Source organism: Bombus huntii, chromosome 7 (assembly GCF_024542735.1).
Source record: "Bombus huntii isolate Logan2020A chromosome 7, iyBomHunt1.1, whole genome shotgun sequence".
NCBI classification, from domain to species: Eukaryota; Metazoa; Arthropoda; class Insecta; order Hymenoptera; family Apidae; genus Bombus; species Bombus huntii.
In genome coordinates, this window is record NC_066244.1 from 4,954,740 (window position 1) to 4,979,936 (window position 25,197).

General features: G+C 36.9%; 2 protein-coding genes across 7 annotated transcripts; one reads left to right on the forward strand and one right to left on the reverse strand.

Annotated features, from left to right (window-relative positions):
- Window positions 1-146: 146 nt before the first annotated feature.
- LOC126867492 (peroxiredoxin-5, mitochondrial-like) lies at window positions 147-2,774 on the reverse strand. The gene is made up of 5 exons (XM_050621988.1): window positions 2,635-2,774; window positions 1,260-1,361; window positions 974-1,108; window positions 534-665; window positions 147-453 (listed from the first exon to the last, which is right to left on the reverse strand). Exons 1-5 carry the CDS (start codon window positions 2,635-2,637, stop codon window positions 262-264), a joined length of 564 nt encoding a protein of 187 aa, XP_050477945.1. The 5' UTR covers window positions 2,638-2,774; the 3' UTR covers window positions 147-261.
- A 5,787-nt stretch (window positions 2,775-8,561) lies between these two features.
- Window positions 8,562-24,182, forward strand: LOC126867485 (uncharacterized). 6 transcript variants are annotated; one of them, XM_050621968.1, is made up of 5 exons: window positions 17,254-17,633; window positions 17,775-17,944; window positions 19,688-20,210; window positions 22,208-22,513; window positions 22,933-24,182. In XM_050621968.1, exons 2-5 carry the CDS (start codon window positions 17,895-17,897, stop codon window positions 23,332-23,334), a joined length of 1,281 nt encoding a protein of 426 aa, XP_050477925.1. In that variant the 5' UTR covers window positions 17,254-17,633; window positions 17,775-17,894; the 3' UTR covers window positions 23,335-24,182. The 6 variants fall into 6 exon arrangements, with proteins under 6 accessions (XP_050477928.1, XP_050477925.1, XP_050477924.1 ...); XM_050621967.1 differs by having other exon boundaries at window positions 17,796-17,944; XM_050621971.1 differs by lacking the exons at window positions 17,254-17,633; window positions 17,775-17,944 and adding an exon at window positions 8,562-10,927.
- The last annotated feature ends 1,015 nt before the right edge of the window (window positions 24,183-25,197 follow it).

The window sequence follows — 25,197 nt, forward strand, 5'->3', positions numbered from 1 at the left end:
TTTGTTATACAGGCAAAAATATGAAATAAATATAAACAATAATATAATAATAAGAATCAGAAGTACATATGTGAAATAATGGACATGAAATAAAGTATATTACATAAAATTAAGGCACACGGAATAATTTATTTGACACATTATAATTCTGAGTAATGAATAATCATTTTATTATATACGTATTATATATGGCAGAATTTATAAATTGATCAAAGCATCTGTTTATAATTTACTACATAATAAACTGCTATGTTATACTTTCTAAAGTTTAATATTTTCAGCCAAGGAACAAGAAAGACCTGTATTATCAGGCTCAATGTTCAACTCCTTAACTACTCCATCTTCAAGGAGCATAGAATATCGTTTACTTCTTCTTCCACCCAGTACTGGTAAATCTACTGACAGTTCCATCGCATCTGTAAATTGAGCTGCTGGATCTGCCAGCATACGTACCTGTACGAGAAAGTATAAAATTTACTGATAAAAATGATGTTACATACAAAATATATACAATAAATAAAATATAATCTTACTTTTCCATCTGCTCCATGTTCTTTACCCCATGCTGCCATTACAAACGGATCATTTACAGAAATACAAAAAATTTCTGCAATTCCTTTAGATTTTAATTCGTTAGCTTTCTGTATATAACCAGGAAGATGTGTCTAAAATAATATAAAATTTTTAAATATAATATCCACCATACTATTTCTTTTAAATACAAAAGTAAATGTTTTTACTATAGAAATATTTTTGTTTTATATACATAGAATATAACTTTCTTATAGTTAAAAAAAAATTAGTTTTACTACCTTAATGCTTAATAAATATTAACATACTTATAACATTTACTACATAACACTAATTTAATATTATTTGTTCCTTTATTTATTCAGTTACTCAGTAAGCAAGGATAGTTATTAATACATTGAATACATTAAATCGATTTTTGAATAGACATGAAAATATATACCTTGGAACATCCTGGTGTGAAAGCTCCTGGCACTCCAAAAATTATAATTTTTTTCCCATTTGCAATTTTAGCAAGATTCACTTTATTTGCAGGAGAGTCTTCAAAAAGATCAATTGTGGGTAGTTTTTGTCCTGCCTATATAAGCACATCAACATATATGTATAATTCATATTTACAAAAAGAATTATAGTATTTTAATATATTTATACATCAATTGCAATAATTGTAGTGATAATATCATGTAATTTATGTCATTATTCTTTAAAACTAACGAAACAAAACTTACGGCGATAACCATGTTTTGGGATGATACTCGAAATTGTCGTATGATATAACCAAGTGACAGTCGTTCATTGACGGAAATTGCGCGACTTATAAGTGGGTTCATCTGTATATATAATTGATAACGTTGTAAGTAAATCAAATAATCAACTATTTGTAATAGAATGAAATTGTAAAAGAATTTCTTTAATTGGAACACGATTGACTATAGATTGAATGAACGTACGGAATTGCGCAACCTATTCGACCCATTACATAAATATAATCATTTTCTTTTGCTATATATTTTTATTTTTAATACTCGTCTCGTTTACGTAGTAAAAATTAATCGATAACATTGCCACGTAAGACATTTTGATAATTTATCATTTTAGACAACGATCGATAATTAGTTAAGGTTCCAACTCCCTGATTGAATCAATGATATGTACACAAAGTTATCCAAATTTTATGATTTTTATCAGACTTGATATCAGAAAACCACGAATAAGATATATATATAGATAAATTATATGAAATTCTTGATTGTTACATTTCATTTATTTAAAATTCAAATGTTTCCGCATTAAAACTTATTGGATATTTAAATTTGTAGGGATATTTCTCATTCGTCCATCAGAGGGCCATAGGCTTCGCGACTTTACGCAAGAACTTTTCTCTAAACTTTAACTCAGAGCGCTTCCTATAAATATACGTTCCAAAGGTGTCATAACAGAAAGGAATTGAGAGTGCTTATAATTATAAAATTGGTGGCTCTCGGACTGATGCTGCTACCACGCGATAAAGTCCTGAGGTCAAACCTGCTATGATAACCAATCTAAAAGATACAACTACCGACCGATGTTAAGAGCCTAGTTCCGTCTGCGGAACTTTTATGTCTTGTATGGCAAGGCCGTAATTTAATCTACGAGTATGACCAATAAATGAGCATTTGAGGCCATATATATATATATATATATATATATATATATATATATATATATATATATATATATATATATATATATATATATATATATATATATATATATATATATATATATATATATATATATATATATATATATATATATATATATATATATATATATATATATATATATATATATATATATATATATATATATATATATATATATATATATATATGTCCAATCGCAACGCCAATAAAAAAGAATAATATATCTTGGTAAGTTATTTCTGCATGTTTCGGAATATATTTCGGCTAGTTTAGGGAAAGAACATTACGATACTGCGACAGTAAAAGAACTGTAGAGGACTTGTGTAGAGGACTACGTTTGACCGTGAGATTTATTGAACGAGATTGCTCGTTGTTGAAACCGTCGAATATATTTAAAATAATAAATTAGTATACAGACCATATTCGCTGAGACGCTCGTACTGTGTATAAGTCGTAAAATAGGATAATGACTCGTTAATTAGATCGATAATTCGTTGATAACTGGTTGATAACTGATCAACAACTGAACGTAACTCTTCTTTGCGATCGCGTCCGTTTATTTATACACGTAGCGGCGACATTGTTTTGCTCGGAGTTTATTTATTCTTACATTACGTGTATCCTAACGATCTTGATACTCCGAGGTAAAACAACAACATGATTTGAGTTGTCCTCTGCTTTGCTTTGTTTTCTTTGCTGTTTTCGAGTGCGGTTGCGAGAGAGTTCGGTATCTGCGGGTTTGTCGTTTCGATGCGGGGTAAAGCGCCGTCCGCTTGTTGTCAAATCCGTGCAGATGTTACGCGACGTCTTCGATATGCAGCGGTGGATGCCTGTCGGTACGATGCAGGCGTTCAACACACGGTCGCCGCGATGTCGTAGGCCTTCGTTCTTCTTTGGTATAACGTGCAGAGACGATGCCCATGGACTTTTCACTGGCCGCATCACTCCTTGCTCGGTCATCGTCTCAAATCTCGCCTTCAACTGCTCGCGTCGAGCGGAGGCGAGGCGTCGAGGTTCGTTGAAGACGGAAGGGCCTGGCGTGGTTTTCGATATGAAGTACCGCACTGCGTCGTATTTTGTCGCTATCGAACGAGTGGACGAGTCGCGTCCGAAAATTCGACGAGAAATCGGCGATACGTCGACTCACTGACGATTGCTTTGCTCGATACAGCCTCTGTCGTGTCCTTGTATCGTTTTGTCGACAGGTCGCTGTGGTGTCGACCAGTAACCCGTAGTGGCTTAAGAAGTCCACGCCGATGAACGCCATCTCGTGTTTGTCGTAGTGGCAAGTCCCGTTTCCGATTTCAGGTGCCTGGAGAACGGCGCTTTTTCGCACGGTCCTGGAACGTCGCGTGGAAGTAACAGAGGCCGGGCTGCTGCGATTCGGGTGCTTCCGACTTCCGGGTGCCTTCCGTGGATGTTATCGGTCACTTTGATCAGGGCGTTCGTTTCCGTTATCCTCAGCGCGGTTAGTACATGTTGAGTATTCGCTGGGAGGTGTTTTTTCCAGGTCGCCAGCACTAAGTCGTCGAAGGCTGACGAGGGCGCAGGCTTCTTCAGATCCGTATAGAATCGAGACGACGTTCTATCGCCCATTTCTTCGTTCTCGAACTCCCAGTGCAGACTAGAACCGTTTGAGTCTGCGAATTCTGTACGAAGTTGTCTGTTGCTACTCGTCATTGTGAATGTTCACTTTTCGCACGTCGGTGTCACCAATGTAGAGGATTGTTTAGTCGCGTTCAACTCACGTCGGGGTTATCAATTTGTAGAGGTTTGTGCGTAGAGGATGGTTGGTCAGTGAGGTTTAATGACGAGATAGTTCGTTGTCCCTGGCAGCGTATCCCTTTGATGATAATTGGGTCGTCGTGTCGATTAGTCTTTGTCCGACGGTTGCACGTAGCGGCGACATTGTTTTGCTCGGAGTTTATTTATCCTTATATTATGTGTTTCCCAACGATCTTGATACTCCGAGGCAAAACAACAACGTGATTCGTATTGTCCACTAACTCGTGTGCCGCTACACAGAACAGACAGCAACGATACTTCTTCGGTAGATAAGTTATCGCGAAGTTTGAGGATCGATGCGTGTGATCTGAAAATCTTCGGAAAGCAACAGTTGGTAAAAAAGTACTATAATAATCACAATAAAGAAATTTTTCGGTTCCGCGTTAATAGCAGAATAATCGTTCTGTGCATTTTTGTGTCTTCGAACCTCCCATAAAAATCGTAACGTATCTAATCGTAACGTATGACTCGAGATCTTAATTTTTAATCGAGACAGGTGCGTATCTATCTGAAAACAACAGCAGAGAATTAACGTGTAACCGTTTCACCATGGTAGTTACGGATTACATAGTAGATTGTAATTATACAACATTTATAAGTATCGGTAGATAGAATTGGAGAAGTAAACGCACTTGTTACGATGAAAAGAAAGCCGGCAACTGTACATCGGGATAACTGGTAGGTGATTTGAAGGAGCATAGGCGAGCAAGTACGTGCAAGTAATCGAAGAAATCAGCGCGAGTCTATCGGTATGGTAACGTGAGCCGAACTTGAAAAGGGTGAAAGGAGTGGAAGAATTGGAAAGAGAATTACTTTGAGTTTACGGAGAGCATGGAGTATACAGCATAGAGGTTGTAATCGAATACGACAGTGCTAGGTGGAACTATACACGCACGTCCGGGTCATTAAAAGCGGTCCTTCTGAACCCTACAGACACCGCCATCACAATGCATCGCACTGGGAATAATATGCTCTATTTACAAATTAAAATATCAGATTTCAAAATATTCCATGTAGTATTTAATCAATATTGGCTCCATCTGCGTCTTGTTCGGGCTTTGTGTCGGCCTATCTTTTGCAACCGTTGTAATAGATTTTCCGATCCTGTATTAGTTAATTATCATACAACAAATTTTATATATTGACATTGTACCGAGTGTCGGTAACATCAATCGCGTAATATTATCTTTAGAAGTAAGGTTAATAGGACGTGTTCCAATGATTATCTAAGAACTACGAACATTGGTATAATTTGAGATCTTATAGAAAGAAAAGTATCCGAAAGATGTAGATGGATATACGTATGAGTAATTTTTCATACTAGGCCAGAGAATTAGTTTCGACTTCGAGAAACGTCGATCATCACTCGGTATAATCGTAATTGTACAGTAGTACGAACGAAGTCAAAGTTGTAACATGGAGTTCATAAAGGTTATAATACATGGGAAATATTGCAAGCATTTTTTCAGGTGATGTATTTTGTGAAAAAAATCTACCAAGGTTTTTTACAGTTAAAAAACGTCGTAAATTCTAGCAACACTTTTTAAAAATTGTTTGTATGCGTATTCTTAAAGAGAAAAAAGCGTTACTTGGAGAAAAAAAGGAAGTCGAAAAGTCAGCTTCCCAAGTAACGAATTTTTCTAAGTTTCTAGCAGGACCGTTTGTTTTCGAGAAAACATTGAATTTAATGTTTGAAACGTTTGTATCGTCGCGTATATTTTTTACATGATAGGTGAACAAATTTTGCTGACAGGATGGTTCCTGTTTTATCTTCTTTCTTGAGACGACCAAACGTAAAAAGTTACCACTGTAAATTATTTCTCCGCTGCTTTTTTAACTGTTCCTTCTAACGGCAAAAAACTAGTTCCACTATCCTTTTCGAAGTAACGGAAAAAAAACTGTACCACTTTTAGCCAGTAAGACTGACTAAAAATTTTTACGACTGATTCTAAAAGAACGATAAAAAAACAGTCGAGACTTTTCTTTCTTTACGGCACACCTTTCTATCGCGACGTTTTTCGAACTAAAAATCCTTTTTACGGAAAGTAAATTTAACAGTACCGTTTTACCAGTCGCTTCCTGCGTTTCTTCATTTATGTATACACGTGTACAATCAGGAGTAAAAATATCGCTAGAATTTTTCAAACGGAATAGCTGCTATTTGAGATCGAGCCAAACAGCTTGAATTTTTTTTTTTTTAAGAATTACCAGGACCAATTTACCTGGTGACGTGTAAAAAATTTTCCGAAACACTGCGGTTGGTCGGAATCGCGAAGGATAATGGATAAAGGTGATTTTTTACCATCTTTTTATTCTTCTTCTTTTAGGCTTCTAATGAATATTTAAGCAATAAATTTCCACGAAATCTATTAATTGATGCGGAAACAAGGAAGATAGAATTTTTTCAAAAACTCTTCACGCATCGTCAGAAAAATTCAAATCGTTTGGTTCAATTAAAAAAAAAAATTAATTCTGTCTCAAAGCGTGTGCCGGTACTTTTGTTCGCCACCGTATGTTCCCTCGTGATATTTTAATATCACGTAACCGTAGATTTTTAGCAACGGACAAAGGGAGGAAGAAAAATTGCCATATTCTTAATAATCTTTCGCGACGACGATTATAAAGCGAAGAAAGTAGACGAATAAGAAATATACACAGCGTGGAAATTTTCTGTTTCGCGATTGGGGCGCGGATTACAGGGCGTCATGTAGAAACCGATACTCCACGCTCGATTGTCGTTTTGTAGAGGTACACAATATAAACGCAGACAGCCAGATTCTCGTTAAGTATGGCCTGAAGGCTCTAATTAAAATAACAAACGGAAAATTTGCGAGTTTCCATCATTTATGGAAAGTTCTGTTTCCAGTGTACTCCCACCGGCGCGCTTTGCTACGGGCAAACGACCCCCACGGAAATAGCGGTACCGCTTTGGTTCTAGTGTCTGTATATAAATGTTTCCATATTATTTCGTAGAATTACCTCCACGTAAGAGACATCGATATTCCGTTCTTACGTGAAGTGCCTATAAAACGCGACGACGCGCAACGAATATAAATGCAGCTGGCGTAAATAAACGCCAGAAAAGGAGAGATGAAAAATTCGTAAACGAAGGGCAATAGGAAAAAGGGTGGAGAAGTGGATTCTCTTTAGCGTGTCGTGTAGACGGATATAAATAAAGTCGATGAAACGAACTGTGGGAAGTGGGGGGGGGGGGGCGAGTGAAAAATTACGAAGACGGATTAGAGAGATAAGAAAGAAATTTATATTCGGAGAAACTGAAAATAATAATAAAGAGAAAATAAAGTTTGTAGGGAAGACAAAGAGACGGAAAGGAGGGACGAGGGAATAGGGAAGGGTGTAACCGCGAAGAGGAGTTGGCGTTTTCATCGAAAAGGAAGGTTAGTTCCAGCGTCTCGTTACAGCGGTTGGTTGCTGAAAGCGTGGATGACGCGGAGGTGGCGTGAGGCAGGCGGCGGGTGAAAATTCCCGGAGGGTGAAGCGGTCCTGCCGTGTTTTTCGCCGATTGAATCAATTAAAGAGGAAAAACTCCCGGGGTAAAATATTCGAGACGTGTCCTTTCAGTCTTGTACCGCGAATACGTGCGTGCTCGTATGCCCGTACCAATCGAGACGCCGACACGATGGTTCGCCTTCGGAATTGCTGGACCTGCTGGACTTTGAACAATTATTTCTTTCTTCCTCTCTCTCTCTCCTCCACTATTTTTCTTCCTCTTTATTTCTCTGTCTGCCTTTCGAGAAAATAAGAACAACAATCGGAACGTTGTTTGAAAATGTCGTTACGATTGTATACATAGAATCCGTGACAATACGCGTTTCGCTACGTTCTCCTCTGACGACGTTCTAACGTTCATGGTAAACGTCATGATACAATCGTAGATGACCCAAAGCTACGAGATACGACTTAGCAATTATCAAGCAAATGGGAAAACCCACTTCTTTTTACATCGTTACATTTTTAATCATTTTTTCAATCTTCCAAGTATCGATTACCCTTTGTTCGAATTATTATTTGAAAATATAAAAAAAAAAAGAAAATAAGGTAATAATAATAATAAGTATATAAGGAACAGCTGAAGAAAGCGAACGCGTAGTGAACTTGTACTAGTAAATAACGTGTTTGTGAACGAACGAGGTGAACGAGATAACAGATATGTAATTTGATAGATTGATCGTTGTCATTTACATAAATATGTAATCTAATAGAAGTGCAAATTGAAAAGGAACGAAGGGACAAGAGGAGGACGTTGTAAGTCAGTGTCAGACAACAGAGTTTAATCTCTTAATTACTAAAGAGTAAGTTTGCATGCAGGCGTGCAGCATGTTAAAGTCGTTGCAAAGATTAGTGGTAACACTACTCTGATAAGTCTTCCATCCGGCTTGTTTGTTAAATAATATCATCGCTACTCGGATACAAGATTGCGAAAGTATCTCTTATTTCATCTGCGTGCATGCGATTCTGCTTAAATACCAGTCCATCTACGACACGGATGCAACAGGGAGGATCTTGAAAATTTCGTAAAATTTAATATCCGATCCACGAAAAATATAAATATAGATTTTTTCACTAGTGAACTTATTGAAATTATTTACAAGAATGGAAAGAATCTTTTATTATTGTACTATTGTATTTATTATTGTAATTGCGTACTACTACTATTAGAGGAACGCAATAAGATGGATTGTTAATCGTTTTATATTCGTTCAGACCAGCAAGTATCTTTAGTTACCGTAATTTCTCTTAATATTATCACCCTTTACCTTTATCACCCTACTTGTTTCTCTACATTCACACGCGTGTACTTATGTATTAACAAGAATATATACTGTCGATCGATATAGTTTTGAATAAATTTTCTGTTTTAATAAGAAAAAGCATTATTTTCATTTTGTCTCGAGTATTACCGATATCGTTAAATTATCTGTTTCAATTTTCGAATCGATCTCGAGCATATTATACAGGGTGGTTGGTAACTGATGGTACAAGCGGAAAGGGGATGATTCTACGCGAAAAAATAAGTCGAAAATATAGAATAAAAATTGTTCGTTCGAGGCTTTGTTTTCGAGAAAATCCACTTTGAATTTTCGCTCGGTACGCGTGCACTTTATCGCGTCTCGTTATGACGGATCTCACTGTAGATCGTTGTCTCGATGGAAAAATTTAAAAATAAAAATTGTTATTCTATATTTTCGACTTCTTTTTTCGCATAGAATCACCCCCTTTCCGCTTGTACCACCACCAGTTACCAACCACCCTGTATATTGCGATAAACAATTGTTCGAATAGAGAATATTCTTTCCACTAATAATATCGCTATAAATATTTAATATTTTACAATTTTTATATTTATTACAGAGAAAAAGATTCACTCCTGGTGAAACTTAGCCGTTGAAGTTAGCTTATCGATCATAAACGAATAATCTCTGTATCTGCCTTTCTTTCTACGATGTTTGTTATCTTACAGTTAAACACGTACATAGCAATGCAATGTTCCAACATGACAAAGCTATACTTCTTACTACCAATTTACAGTTGGCGTAATTCTATGATTTCCGGCGTTGATACACTTAGATACACTTAGATACACACTTATATAACAGAGCTCGCATGAGAAATGTTTCCTCTTTATTGTTAACTCTCGAGGGTGTTACACACGGCACGATCTATCGCGAAATCCTTGTATTTTACGATAGATTTGACATTCGCATCAAAATTTCCGACGACCTGTCATCGACAACCGCATTGTTTCATCCATCCTAAGTGCGTATTGTTAGCAACAATATCGTCCGATTCTGGTTTAGTTTCAGTACCGAGTGCTGTACAACAGAGAAGGAATCGTTATTTTTGGAGAAATTATGAGAAGCTATTTCCGAAAAAATTAAAAGCTACGGTATCTTCGTCATTTTTAATTTACGGAATAGATTTATGGATAAATGATATTGCTTTTTTTCGAAAGAACCTCTTGGAGGTTCTTACAGGTTCGGATAAGAAAGTTGTAAAAGATGATGTTTGTTATTTCCTTCGCAACTCCTACCGATCGCGATTTCTTTGCAATTTATTACGCGTGTCATTTGGTAAATTAATCCTTTAACTTCTCGAGGGAACTTGTCAGGTCGTTCGATCCAATTTCAAAAAAGTCATTTTTGTTTCAAAGTGTGTCCGAGTATGTCCTTTGTATACTATTGACTTTGAATAAAAACAAATTTAAAATATAAAAATTCTAAAAAAGAACTAATAAAGTACCTAATAACGAAATACCTCAAACTAAAGATTTTTTCTTTTTTACCATTCAATTCCAATAAAAATGAAGTAAAAATTTCTTTCTAAAGTCTACAAATCTACGAATCTAAAGACATTCTTTTCTAAAGATGTTAATACGACCGATTGTATGTACAAGGAACATGGTAAGAAGCGTCCGGTAGAAATTTGCTTTAGATCGCGCTACAAATACTTTCCATTCTATTTTTATTATCTCGTGTCAAAGGTAAAATTGTTGTTTGTCGAGAGTAACATAAAAAAATGTGTTCATAGTGATATTTGATCGTCTCGTGTGCAAAAGGACCGTTAAAACAACCTACTGTTCACGAGGTACCGCGAAATTAATCGTCGATCAAATAAATAACGTTCAATAAATCTAATTATATATCATAAGATTTATATATAAGTTCTCCGATCTATTCGTTGTATCTGTAATAATTTGATAAATGTATGTTTTAGAGAAATTGTTTGTCGTAAGTACAGGTAAGCAAATTTCGGAACAATTACTTGTGACAACCTATGAACGGTCGGAAAGGATCGATTCAGCAGATATTGAAATCGACCGACGGATTCCTAATTGACAGTTTCACGTGATACTGCACTGTTTCAACTTCAACGACGATTTCAACGTTTACTCGCTGCTCTTACAAGTATTTATAAAATTATAAAACCTATCTTTAAAACGTTAATTATAAGCCACCCGATATTCAAGTTTAATTTCATCGATTTCTCTGTTCTAATTCTTATTTTTCTCCTATTGTTATAATTTGTTTAAAATGCCTGGTAACCTCGTTAAACGACGATCTTTTAGCATCTTGGAACGGAGGAAATAAAAAATTTTCTCCTTTTTTTTTTTAACTTTCGTAGATTGCTAGTTCTTGCGGAAGATTTTAATTTCAAATAAAATTCGGAGCTTCTGTTTAAAACCAGATATATTTTAATAAAGATACAATTGATAAACGCTTGATAATTATATGTTTTAAGGAACATCTAGAAATATGATTTTAACGTGATCTTAATTATCTTGATATTAAGTTAGTCTATACGTATACGCGCGTTGATTTTACTATTTCCAAAAATTGTTCAATTTTATTATTCTACGTCTATAAAGATCATTAAGTCCTGTGGCGTCGAATAACCGTAATTCGCTTGTTCTTATTTAACGCGATGTGCGACAATTACATAACAAAATTTACAGCATGTATCCTTGTTAATTTCAGAATCGAAACATAACATTTCATATGCACGAATCCTAATATCATCGGAAAAACGATTAGATATGGCATTGTAACGTTTAGTTTTTGTTTACTTGGCATAAAGCACAATGAATACAAATACGAGTCTATTAAAGGGTACGAGAAACCCGCTGCGCTATTCAGTCGTCCAGATTATGATCGCGATTTTACTCCCGTTTATTATGTAATGCGTATACTTAACTCCCTATGCGCAAGTGTCGAAGGGATGGAAAGGTTCCTGTTGAGAATATTACGCATGTGCCGCGTACATTAAAATCTTACGTTTCGTCGTTATATTTTTGTCTTTTTTCGTCTGATTTTTATTTTCTAATATGAGAATATTCGAAGCTCGTGATTTCGTGCAATAGGTTTCGCGTTATCTGGCGTTATTTTCGCGACAGCGGTATTAACTTTGACGAGTTTTCCGATTCATGTAAATAAAGAGAATTGTCTCGATGGCCTTGTTGTTCGTATGAAAGTTAATTTTAGCGAGTGAGCTAAACCCCACTATTCTTTATTACAGATAGTTGACAAAATACGTTATAGGAGATTGTATCGTACAACGTATCGCGATAAAAGATATTCAAATCAATTAACTTGTTTCTCGTCAGAGCCTACTAAGAGAGAGTTACGCGAGAAAAGGTTAAAAAGAAGAATTTTTAATTCTTTCCATAAATTCGACCATGGCGATTTTGGGACGTATCGAGTCAAATTCGTACAGTTAGTACGTGAAAATTAGTCAACGACATATTTAGCGCTTTACTCCGTTACGCGAGCGACGATATCGTGGAAAGCATGGATCGACAACGAAGGCAGTGTATTTGAACGTTTGAACGTTTAAGTAGATTTTTAAAAGATCGCGAATTCGTTTGACGCGACGACTGCAAATTTTTATAGAAACCGAGGGTGGTCATTTCGAGCATCTTCTACGAAGCGAAAGGTGTCGCGGATTATCATAACGCAAGAGTGGCTACAACTTTGAAACAAGATCAAGCGCAAAGCACATGGCTGTATGAATCTTTTCCTTTTTCGCTTTTGCGTTCCCTGTCCGTTTCTGAGGTGAAGAAATTTAAAGCCGACCGCGCGTATAAGTGAAAATAGAACGTTGATCTCGACAAACACGTAGAGATGAACGAAATCTGTGGCTTGTGCACCTTCTCGTATACGATGATCGCTCTATTCCGTCTTGAGCCATAAAAATATAATATTCTGAACCGTGATTATGTTTAAGTAATAGTTATACGATATTTATATGCCGAAGTTTTACGATCGTAACTTAACTACGGTTAGTAAAAAGTCCGTGCAATATAACGCGATGAATAGTTTACCGGCAAGGATCGCGATTCGGTCACAATTTACAATGTTACTTGGGTAGTTGTGGGGAATTTTCACTTTCCACGGGAAACAACGGTTGTTTGCAAACGAAATTAACGGGACAATAGTTAACAGGTATGATAAGCAAGAAACTTCTTGGTTTCGTTTTACGATTATTTATACGCAAACACAACGACCGTCATTGCTCAAAGTAAATACAGGTTCAATAAATTCTACGTTGATCTTGTTTCTTCCGGGGCTTATGGACAGGTTAGGCTTGTTCCTTTTCGAGAAAGTTTTCAGGTGAAAGTCCTTCGTTCTACCATTTTCTATCCTTGGCCATATTTCCTCTTGTCGAAACGTTTACAGCGATCGTTAGATTTTACTACGCGCGTCTACGCAGTTGGTCAAAACTTGTTGGAAATTTTCGTGGTAACCTAATGACTTTCGCGAGAAAGATTACGGACGTAAATCTCGTTTACGAGAGATTCCTGTCATAATCCTGAAATGCTATCTCCTTTTGGACGTAACGCGTCCAAAGAGAAACAGGGACGAGATTAATTCGCGGGCTAAACGCTTGAATCAATGTTAATAGCTTCGCGTAGATACGATTTTATAAGAGAGAAGAAAAGACTAGCTAGATATTCCTCTAAATTTTATCATGTTATGACACACGAAAAGCATAATGAGCGAGCGGTGCTGGACGACGTAGGGGGGTGACGACTTTCTATGGTATCATTGGTGGTCCATGCATATGTAAAGATTCTTCGAAAGGGTTTCTTCTGTAGCACACTGGCTCCAGAGATACAAAAGGGGCTTCCCTTTCGCGTGTTCCTGCATTTGTTTTATGTAACCGAGTTTATGTCACTCTACCCAGGCATCGTTCGCAATCATCCGGCAGTGTTTTATATAAATTTTTAACTTGATTACACACAAGAAGCTCGGCACATGAGAGGTCTCTCATCGCGCTAGCTGATTGAATAATACAACGCCCTTCGAGCTTCGAAGCTGTATTCAGAGCGCATAGTTTTAAAGAGTCTAATTAAATTTTTATTTTTCTTTCTAGAACGAATAACGTTCTTCTTTATCGTGCGCTGGACAGATAAACAGATAGATAGATAGACAGATAGTTAGATAGAGAAGATTTTCGCAAAATTCGTTTAATATATTTTTCATTCGATCGTCCAAGATGTCACGGTTTACCGCGTTATTTACGCAAATACGCGCGATTCTTTTCTCGTTATTCGAGACAGCTGGATGGAGAGATGTAACGTACGTACGTTTTTCACGAAAAACGTACAAGATTACACGGGCGAATGTGATTTTGTCGTTCGAGGCAGAGAACAAAGATCTCACAAAAGGGAAAAGTACAGGCGTAGCAAGGTAATAAAGGTAAAAGAGGCTGAGGAAGAAGAAGAAGAGAGAATCGAAGGGTAGCCTAGATCACGGAGGCAATACGCGTGGCAAAGTATGCCACATTTCCAAATGACGTTCCGAATGAACCGCTACGTGTTTGGATCGTTTTTAAGAGGGCACCGTAAATTTTGTGGCCCAGCAGGGTCGTAAACTCGAACCGAATCGAACAAACGGTCCTCGCGAGGTAGGGGTGCCACCGAGTCACAGGGGGTAGGACGCGCGCATGCCATGCCACGCCACGCCATGCCACGCCACGCCAACAGACATCGCGCTGGACTACCTCGTACTGCCTCACAGCATGCCACGGATGCGCATCTTATTCTCTCTTCCCCTTTTCTTCCTTTCTCTTCTTTTCTTCCCTTAGTTCCTGTCCATTGCTTTGCCACCACCATTGGTGAAAGTTTGACAACTTTGCATCTCTTTACCCTTCTACTGTACATCGCTATTAGTAGGCCATAGTAATCGATGACACCGGTGAAAACGTTTTTCCTATCAGGTTGCTACTTTAGCTCTTACTTCGCTTTAGCTCTTTGGGAAAAAATGTCGTTCGCATAACTGAAAACAGATAAAAATAACGAACGTGCTAATATCCAACGGAAGAAGTATTCGATCGAACGAGAAGTTATTTCTATGAGAGAAATTCGTTTAAATGAAACAAATTTATAATATGAGTAAGGTATTATCGTTTCTTCAAACTTCCATTGGCTACCACATTCGTTCATAGAGGACACGATGCGAAATACGTGTACAACAGGTATGAAACTAACTTTGCTGTTAAATGAAACACGATTTTGTTCTGTAAGACTTTCGATTGACGATTATCTTTTAAAAATGAATGATCTTTCATTTCAACGTATGTTTTTCATGAATACTCACGTACACGCTATTTAATATATATGTAAAGCTTGAAACGTTCGTGTACCCGCTACGCTATGCTTATTTGAACTTTATAAAATTTTATAAAACTTGGTAAAACATATTTCTTATACCTATTTTACTTTTTCGCTTTTATTAATTATATCATTATTAACAAGGTTTAACTATACATACTATAATAATATACATGTTGAAAATTGTGGATCTTTGAGGCCGAAATAATGTTATAGGAACACTAAATTTATACTGACGATTAATATTAAAACAATGATATATTTATTTCATGGACAAAACGATACACACATGCACGCGTCTCAGCACTTTCTTCTATACCCGACTGTAAACCGACTCTTCGACGACTCTTAACCGACTGAAGAGTTTACATTCATTTGTTTTCGAGACGCTTCGGACACACATACTTCCACACACTGATATTCACATACAAGTATCTCTATTACGCCTTTAACCTAGTCCAGCACAGAAAATTATACATATCTCAACAATACATATTAATGGAAGAGTAAACAAATCGACGCGACGTTTGGAAGAATATCCAAGCAAACGTGTGATAGTGAATAAATAAACGACTGATGTAACAGTTAGTATATAAAATTAGGTTTCTTCGACTACGATCTAAGGATAAGATAAAAGAAAATGTTGGAAAAGAATGAAAAATGTCGACTTTCTTAGACGTATACTGCATCCTCGGAGGTTTGGTTCCTATTTGAAATCATAACCGGCTAGTGGTTGTTTGAACAAGGTGTAGGCGTTCGTAAAAAAATAAAAACAAGGTACGAGAAAAAGGAGTGAACGTGATTTATTATTTTTGCAGAGGTTTCCAAATTTTTCGAGGTACATCGAAAAGTTTTCTGGTCGTGGAAATGCGGTAACCGAGGAAACAACTCTTGGCTTACCGCATGTGCCATAAAAATGTTGGGTTCCCAAAAATTTAATGGAAACGAAGGAAAAAGAAAAAAAAGCGATGGCAAGACGAGAGATACGGTAGCTGTTTTGTGGCCCTCTATAAAAGTTATACGATAGGACCTGGGCTGCCTCAAGGTTTGAAAGTTTTGGCATTGTGAATGATTTGTGAGGCTGCTCTGATCGGACCTAACCATAGTTTTTCCTTCGTTTCTTCGTCTTTCCTCAAAAAAAAAAAAAAAAAAGAATATGTAACAGTTTCCAGAGTTAATTCTTCCTCCACCTAAAAATGTGTGAAGGTATAAGCAGAGCGTGTAATATCGAGTTATATACAGGGTGATTGGTAACTGATGGTACGAGCGGAAAGGGGGTGATTCTACGCGAAAAGACAAGTCGAAAATATAGAATACAAATTTTTCGTTCGAGGCTTTGTTTTCGAGAAAATCGACTTTGAATTTTCGCTCGGTACGCGTGCTGTACGTTATAACGGATCTCACTGTAGATCGTTGTCTCGATGGAAAAAATAAAAAAAAAAAAAAAATTAAGCTAGTCATCTTTTCCATTTATTTAGCAAGTTACTAACTTGAAGTCGAAAATATAGAATACAAATTTTTTTTTTTTTAATTTTTCCATCGAGACAACGATCTGCAGTGAGATCCGTCATAACGAGACGCGATAAAGTGCACGCGTACCGAGCGGAAATTCAAAGTCGATTTTCTCAAAAACAAAGCCTCGAACGAAAAATTTTTATTCTATATTTTCGACTTCTTTTTTCGCGTAGAATCGCCCCCTTTCCGCTCGTACCATCAGTTACCAATCACCCTGTATATAAAATAAAAACTGCTGACATAGGATACGAATTTACATCAGTTACGACACGAGGATACGCAATAAGCGAATATCTAACTTAAAAAATCGTTATGGTTAAACGCAACTCGATCGTACAGTGAAGAAACATGAATTAACGTAAAACGTATATTTTTTACAATGGCTAAAAATGAAGTGTCAGCGAATTGCTTCTCATTCTTTCAATCTCAGAACTTGTATGTTCTTCGATTGCAAATGCTCTTTTCGATACTGTTTCCTCAAGAAGTATTTCACTCTCGTTATTACTTCCGAAATCGCGTTATGCAGCGTCCTATTGTACTTTGGTATTAAAACAGATAAAGTTCAACCGATCTAATATCGATCAATTACGATTTGAGTTTAAGTTTAAGTATGGCCTTCGTCCTGCTGAGTCATAGAGAATACTATCATAAGCAACTAATTCTCACACTTCTATACAGCGTGAATTAGTAAAACTCTATGTGTATGTACTTCGTACGTATTTTCAAGCTCTTGAATCGTTCTTGATGATCGTGGGCGATCAGAGAAAAATGGTAGCTCTGTCATATTTGTACAAGCACGTAGCGTGTATGTATCACTAGTACGTTGAGCCTATAAGAGATCAGACGTAGAGTGTTGGCAATTATTGCAGCACACGGACGTGAAAGCTACGCATTAGACGGTCGCTCTTGTGATTCAGAAATTTCGTTCACTTTCGAACGTCGCTGCCAGAGGGAATAGTTAGAAAACGAATATTTGCAACGTCGAGGTAATGTAAAGTGTACTTTAAATTTGAAAAAAAAAAAAAACGAACAATAATCGATAGAAGGTGTTAATTAACCTAACCTAGGTGTTAATTAAGGTTTCATCGATGTTTTTGTGCTTGGTATTTTGTTGACGTTACGAGAAGATTTTGCAACTTCTTTTCAAGGCGAATAATTCGATGGAATACTATGTTCCTACGTACAAGTTATATGTGTATTTTTATAACGGACGGTGTAAAGTATTTGCTCGAGGAGAATAATTCTATATGAAACAGCAAACATCGAGTGAAAGTGTACCGAATGTTTATAAACTTAGGTATGTTTATAAACTAAGGTAACATCAGACCAAAATACTCGCAGAAAATGAAAAATATACAGTACAGAAATAACAAGACGAAAGGTTAGAAGTTGGTGTAAGAAGTTGGTGTATGCGAACATAAAAGGAGTGATTGTTCAGCATCGAGCGTGAGTTTTATGTGACTATGTGCTCTTATATCTGACACGGTATTTCGTTTTTAATAGTTTCTATCGAAAAACTCGACGCACGTTTTATTAAATTTCCGATAGGATCTGATTTTTATTAACATTTGCCATTCCTTGTACGATTAAACAGCCAAGAATCGCCATCGAACTCGACAAGATTCGACAGAAACTAACAAACTCGATAAGATTCGATAGAAACTGAAGATAGTTGCTACGAATTTTAACAAAAAAAAAAAGATACTTGCGCAATTATGCCAAAGAATTTTATGGATAAATAAGATCCATGGTAGAGGTTCGTGGAAAAATTGTACGTCAGCGAGAGAAATAAACTACTGTTTGAATATTTTTTACCACTCGCTATACATGCACTCGAAGCAACCTTTTGTTCGCTTCTTAGCAGCGTCATTTGATTTCGAAACTCGTCACTGGCATACATCATTGAATTGGAGCTATATGTATACCTCATTTCTCACTGTTAAACATATGCACACACATATATGCGTTCGCTTACACTCCATTCCTTTTCGGTATAAAAGTATCGGCTCTCTTCTGCAGCGTTTAGTTTCTGGTTGACCCGCGTTCTTACAGTATCTTCTCTTTCTTTGGAATTTGGCTTCTTTTTGTTTATTTTTATCATTAGTTCTTTGACTGATATCTCGATGACATAGTTTCTCTTACTACACCATTAAGAAACATTAAGAAAAGCTTCATGGAAAGAGTTGTTAATATAACGCCAGGTATATCGAGTTGTATTTTATAATAAAAAAAGTAAGCATAGTAAAAGATGCACTTTAGAATGGCAGATTCGAAGCGAATCATAGAGTCGAAGGGTTCGGTACATTTTTACGAAGTTAAATTTATTAATCGTGATAGAGACAGTATGCGATGCTTGAGTCGTGGAAAACGTGACGCTTGTGAACAATACGTTTGCAATGATTATGTCTCTCGTTGAAAGCGAAAGGCAGAGCGTAGAGCGTAGAGAAAGGGAGCATTGTATAACGTAGCGTTTCAAAGACACGCGATGAATGCAATAAATGCAATAAATGTCGGAGGAATGTAATAAAAAGATAAGTAAAGTAAATAATCTCTTCTAGATTATTAGATATACTATTACGATAGCAAATATAATTTCGCAAGTATCACGATAAACGCTATTTAGTATTTTACAAAAGTAAAATCCAGGTATCCCAGTATCGACGTAGGTTTTATATTGAATTCAACCGTACATTCGGAAAGAAATATATACAGGGTGGTTGGTAACTGGTGGTACAAGCGGAAGGGGGTGATTCTACGCGAAAAAAGAAGTCGAAAATATAGAATAAAAATTTTTTTTTTAATTTTTCCATCAAGACAACGATCTACAGTGAGATTCGTTATAACGAGCCGCGATAAAGTGCACGCGTACCGAGCGGAAATTCAAAGTGGATTTTCTCGAAAACAAAGCCTCGAACGAACAATTTTTATTCTATATTTTCGACTTGTTTTTTCGCGTAGAATCACCCCCTTTCCGCTCGTACCATCAGTTACCAATCACCCTGTACATATTGTATAGTATATTATAGTATAATATTTTCAGAATGGAAGTAAATCCTTTGAAAATCGATGAAGCCATCATCGAGAAAGCCCTTCGAAACAAGTTATCGGATGAAACTGTTAGAGTTTTGGAGATCCAGCTAAACTGTATGTCAGAAAAAGGATTAAACTTTCTTAGTGATCTGTATAAAGCGCACATCAGATATACAGCTTCTTCGATCAAAAAGAAAGAGGAAACGAAGTCGGAAAGATCGATCAGTTTGGTTATTAAAGCCGAACCTCTGAGGGAACTGTCGCGCGACATCGTTCGTCAACAAAATCTGTTTCTGATCGAATTGAAAGTTCTGCGTGACGTTCTACCCAAGATGAAGGAATTTGTTTATCATCAACTCGGTCCAAATTTATTATGCGATTTCGACGATCCTCGCATTCTTGTTATGGAAAACTTGATAAACAGAGGATTCATTATGAAGGATCGTCAGAAAGGATTGTCGTTCGAACACTGCCGTTTAGTCATACAACAACTCGCGAGATTACACGCTGGATCTGTCGCAGTTTTCGAAAAGGTACGGATCGCACATTACGTTCTAAGCTGTATCTAAACGTTGCTTAAAAATCAAGTGTAAAGATCATCGTAGCGTGATTCTGGATCTATGCAGCATCTGTGAAAAAATGTTCGTGCGCAATTCACTTCGAGCACGAGTTACTAGTTTAAAATTTTCCACATTCACTGCCGTCACACGTGCGGATCACATCTGCGTCCTATTCACGGTGATCCGAGATTCAAAAATTGGCCGATTATGGCGAGATGGAATACCACTACGCGCCATTAATTTCGTCTACGAGATGAGAGCGTACAAATTGTAAATGCGTTGTTATCGACGTAAGCAAATAAACGAGGCCGATAATATGATTTCCAGTAATTCCTGCCCACGCGTTAATTGCCGAGCCTCTTCTATTAAATCTTTCGACTCTTGCGGATTTCTGACGGCGGAAATTCCCTTATTTTGTCGATCGAGGATGATACACTACTCGAGAAACTGCTTCTATTTGTAAATAACAGACGTTTCGAAAAGCACGGTTCGCGTTGCAGCGAACTATCTTTATGTAAGTCCGACGGTGGTGAATAGGCACGAGAGTAGAAGCTATAATTAACTTATTCGCCTTTACGTCAATTGGTACGGAGTCGACTTTGTTCCTTTGAGACTTTTTATTCTCGCGATGAGTAGTTTACGGCACGATGAATAGAAAGAAATGTGACATTGAAGTTATAGCGTTCGAGGGCAACTTTCCACGAACTTCTTCTTACAAATCTCCACCGATCCGGAGGTTTAGAGTCAGGCTATAATGTTTTTTATATTTACTTTTTATTTACATATTTTTACACACATGTCATTACACACTGTAATGTTATGTACGTACAGTACTATAGTTTACCGACAATGTGTGCGTTCCTGAACGCCTATTATCCGATTCTACTTCATACGTGTGACGTAACGAATTAATGTTTTCGGACTACAAGTATTTACAAATCTCAGCTCGTTGAACTCACAAGGGAAGCTTCAGACCTGGTTCTCGCGGATTTCAATGAAATCGAACGCGGCGGTAGCTTTTACGCGAAATAAACATACCCGTAGTTTTATCTTCGGATGATCGATCAATTCTGAAGGTAAGATAATATTAAACCAAGTTTTCAGGACAGAAAAAAGAATACATAAAAAAGCTCCGCTCCCCAGTGGCTTAAACCCAAAAATTTGTATTATACAACGAAAAATGTACATAATACAGCATGGCTACGTCGTACCGCCGCGTATCGGTACCTTTGCCTAACATATCATTACAAAAATTCACCGTTTATTGTGAATATGTACCTAAAACTGTATTCTTGGACTCGATAAACTTTAAATCTCCTAAAATAAGATAATATTAAAGATATTTCAATTTTAACGTTGTGGAACTTATGGTATAAAAGGGAAGGAAAGACTTGTTTGTTTATGTTCTCCTTATATTTTGTCGAAGCTTCTCTAGTTAGTTTTACCGAAACCTTGTATTTAAACAAACGAATAGCAAAGTCCAGTTATATGGACATTGTTTTCGATTATGCGAACAAAGAAACAGCCAGGGAAGGGAGAACCAGTGCGCTTCTACTAAACTTTCCGTTTAAACAAATTAGACTTCTTAAATTCGTTTATCACATTTCACTTTTAAACTCTTTTAAAATTCTTTAAATTTTAAACTCTTAAGCGAGGCGATTAGCATTATCCGTTGCGTTAGATCGTATTTCTACGTCGGTGTATTCGATCGCCATTTAAAATTACAGGTCTCCGCGTTCGTAACTATTTCTGGTAGCTACGTACAAAGATCATCCGTCGTTTAACCCCAGGGTGGATCACGCGAAATAATTTTATATTAATCGTCGATAGCAGCGAATCGGTATATTTTTCGTTACTTGTTACTCAGTTATTTGTCGTAACTAATGGTTGCGTCTTTGATAAATTATTTCTCCTGCATGTCTGAAATCTCTTCAATTTTTACGTGATATTAATTCGAGTAAATTTTTCAGGATCCACAGATAATTGAATCTTTTATAGATACTGGCATTGTGTCGACCAAATGTCCGAAAGCTTTTATACGAATGATGGAAGTAAGCCTTCTACGAATAGCTAACGAAATACAAAGATGGTCGAGCGAAAAATACACGAGTGCGGCGAATAAGCTGATCAAATTGTCACCAACTATCGGAACGCGTTGTATCGATGTGTATAATTACGACGTGGATGAATTCTGCGTACTAAATCACGGAGATTGTTGGATAAATAATCTAATGTTTCGAGAAAACGAGAAAGGCCAGCCTATTGAAGTCTTATTGGTAATACGTGTTCCATTACAACATACACGGTGTTATACTCTCTTGTAAAAAAGACGCAGTCACGACAGAAGTATAAAACATATAAGAAACGTAAATAGTATATCGACAAGTTGCCGATATATTTTATTTTCATCGACTAACGATAAATAGGTCTACTATAAAGAAATGTATCAGGAGAAATTAAGAGGGCGACGATGAAAATTTACGTGGCGTTTTATATGATACGTTCGTCTTATCTTAGTCATAGTCGAGTCGATATATAGAAACTTGGAAAATAAATACGCATTAACATTTTAGAATAGTTCGAGGTAAACGATCTTCTATCATATGAAAACTAAGCCACCGGATCGCCTTCCTTATGCCGTGAAATCGGAATTTTTCTTTTCCTTTCTCTGGTTTTACCATAGAGTATTTTCCAGGTCGATTATCAGATGGCTGTTTACACGTCTCCAGTTATCGATCTGTTGTACTTTTTGAACATTTGTCCAGAATTTCACGTAAAGTACGACAACGACGATGATTTTCTGGAACTTTATCTGCATACTTTGCAAGAGACTATGAAAAATATCGATTGCAAGAGAAAACCGCCCACGATGGAACAGTTAAAAGAAGCGATACATAAAAGAAGGATATACGCTGTTTTCTCTGGAGTCGTGCTTTATTTACGAATGATGGGAAGTAAAGAGGATACCGAAGATTTCGAGGAATTATTGACCAAGTTGTTAGGCGAAACTAAAATGGACGTTTTCAGAAACCCAGACGCGGTGAAACTAGCGCATAAAATGATCCCAATTATGAACGAAAGAGGTTACTTCGATTAAAACAATTCGTTTTAGCTATTAAGATAAAGGAAGATTATTTATTCTCGATCGTATTCGGCATTATTTTGTAACGTTATTATGCCTATATATATATATATATATATTGCCATCGTATCTTGTAAAACGTGGCTACAAATACGGTGTCTCGCGAAAGTATTCGACTATTTATCGCGCAACCTTTTATACGAATATAATATCACGTGCATTATAGAAAAAATTTTGAAATTCTGTCCGCACTGAGACACGTGTCTCGCGTTTGTTGCGAACATACGCTTTGCGAAAAATTAATATACAGCGTGGATAGAAATCCGAAACGTACATTGAACGACGTACAGATACTCTCGCTACGTATTGTAGCTTATTAAGATAGCGAATAACAGACTGTTCGAGTACCTGCTTTGCTATCGTATTTGATATCTCGTAACTTCTATTTACGTTTACAGATTCGTCTCGAGCTTTGCCAATATGCGTAATCGCGATAGTCTCGGGTAGTTACAGTGCCAGCGAGATTTCAAAATGTTTCGTATAATAGAGAAATGAAAGACAGGGAATAATTTCTAGGAGAGTTGGAGTATCCTTGCCAGCTACTGCCTTACATAAGAATAAAACATGCTATAAAATTCCGACATTCTTACTAAATTAATACTTTTTTCGTTCCTTCGATCCTGGGATATATCTTCTCTACTAAAAGTAAAGCGAGGAACTTTCGATATATAACGCTGCTCGAAGTCGAGTTTATCGAGTTTATCATAAACGTTGCGATATATGGAAGAATTGTAATCTCCAGGAGAATATCATTGTATTTGAGATTTGTATCAGAACAATTAAATATACGATATTAAAACATAGACGCGTACGTTATGTCGTAGAAACGAAATCCCTCGACGCTTTTAACCGGAATATCTATGAAATACCGCATCGCACCTCGTTGCTGGTCTCCCATAGAACCATTTGAAAGATTTTTTTTTTTATTTATTTGAATTTTTGCAATTTGTCCAGTAGGACATTTGGTAAAATATTATAGCTTGGTGGTATAATAATATAACATGTGGATGGCTACCCCCAATAAGTGAGATACCAATTTGAAAGATGACGCGTTTCTTCGATCAACGATTAAAAGGGTTGAAATAGTAAATCTCGATTAACGAAGAGGCTAATCGCCAGTGTCGATCCAAGTTGTAAAGTCGTCTCGAGATGCAGCGAAGAAAAAATTGCACCATCCATTGGACACACTGGATGTGCTTTCAAAAAGATTCTTGGAGAGCAAGCGTGCGACCTTGGCGGTCAGCCGGTAGCAATTGATTTATTGTAGGGCAGTAAAGCACTAGGCTAAAAGGTCTCTGAAAGCATCGTCTTGGTAACCTACATCGTGAACAGAGAAATTGTTGTGGCAAGCCTCGATGGGGTGGCCTTTGCCTCGAGCAGAAACTACACTATCGGGTAAGGAAGAGAAATCCGCGATGGAACAGATGGAATTCATCTGCACGAGAGAGGTCTTTTTGCAACATTCGTCACTGTTTCTCCCTTTTAGTCTCTTCTGCCTTTAGTCTAGTTGGCCAACGACCTGTCTACCTTTCTTGTTTGCATTGACCTGAAAAATGTACGTAGTCGACCGAGAGTCCGGGGATTCGTAAATCATAGTGGAAAGGCGAATTGGAAAAATTCGGTAGTCGATTTTCGGTTCTCCGCACGAGGTATGAGAAAGTTGGAGCGAGGATGCAGCGCCGAGGGTAAAAATAAGACATAATAGAGAAACTAGACGCCCGTGCAGTATTCAGGTTATTCGGTCGTCAGTGGCAGAAAATTCCGGTAGCTGGCCGCGATTAGTTCCGAATCGGTTCGGAAATTACGTTACAGTAGAAA

Coding starts and splice junctions, on each gene's coding strand:
- LOC126867492 (XM_050621988.1), bottom strand. Junction 666..973: donor TCACACCAGGATGTTCCAAG/GTATATATTTTC, acceptor ATATTATTTTAG/ACACATCTTCCTGGTTATAT. Junction 454..533: donor AACATGGAGCAGATGGAAAA/GTAAGATTATAT, acceptor TTTCTCGTACAG/GTACGTATGCTGGCAGATCC.
- LOC126867485 (XM_050621968.1), top strand. CDS start 17,895: ATGAAACAGCAAACATCGAGTGAAAGTGTACCGAATGTTTATAAACTT. Junction 17,945..19,687: donor CCGAATGTTTATAAACTTAG/GTATGTTTATAA, acceptor TAATATTTTCAG/AATGGAAGTAAATCCTTTGA. Junction 22,514..22,932: donor AGCCTATTGAAGTCTTATTG/GTAATACGTGTT, acceptor AGTATTTTCCAG/GTCGATTATCAGATGGCTGT.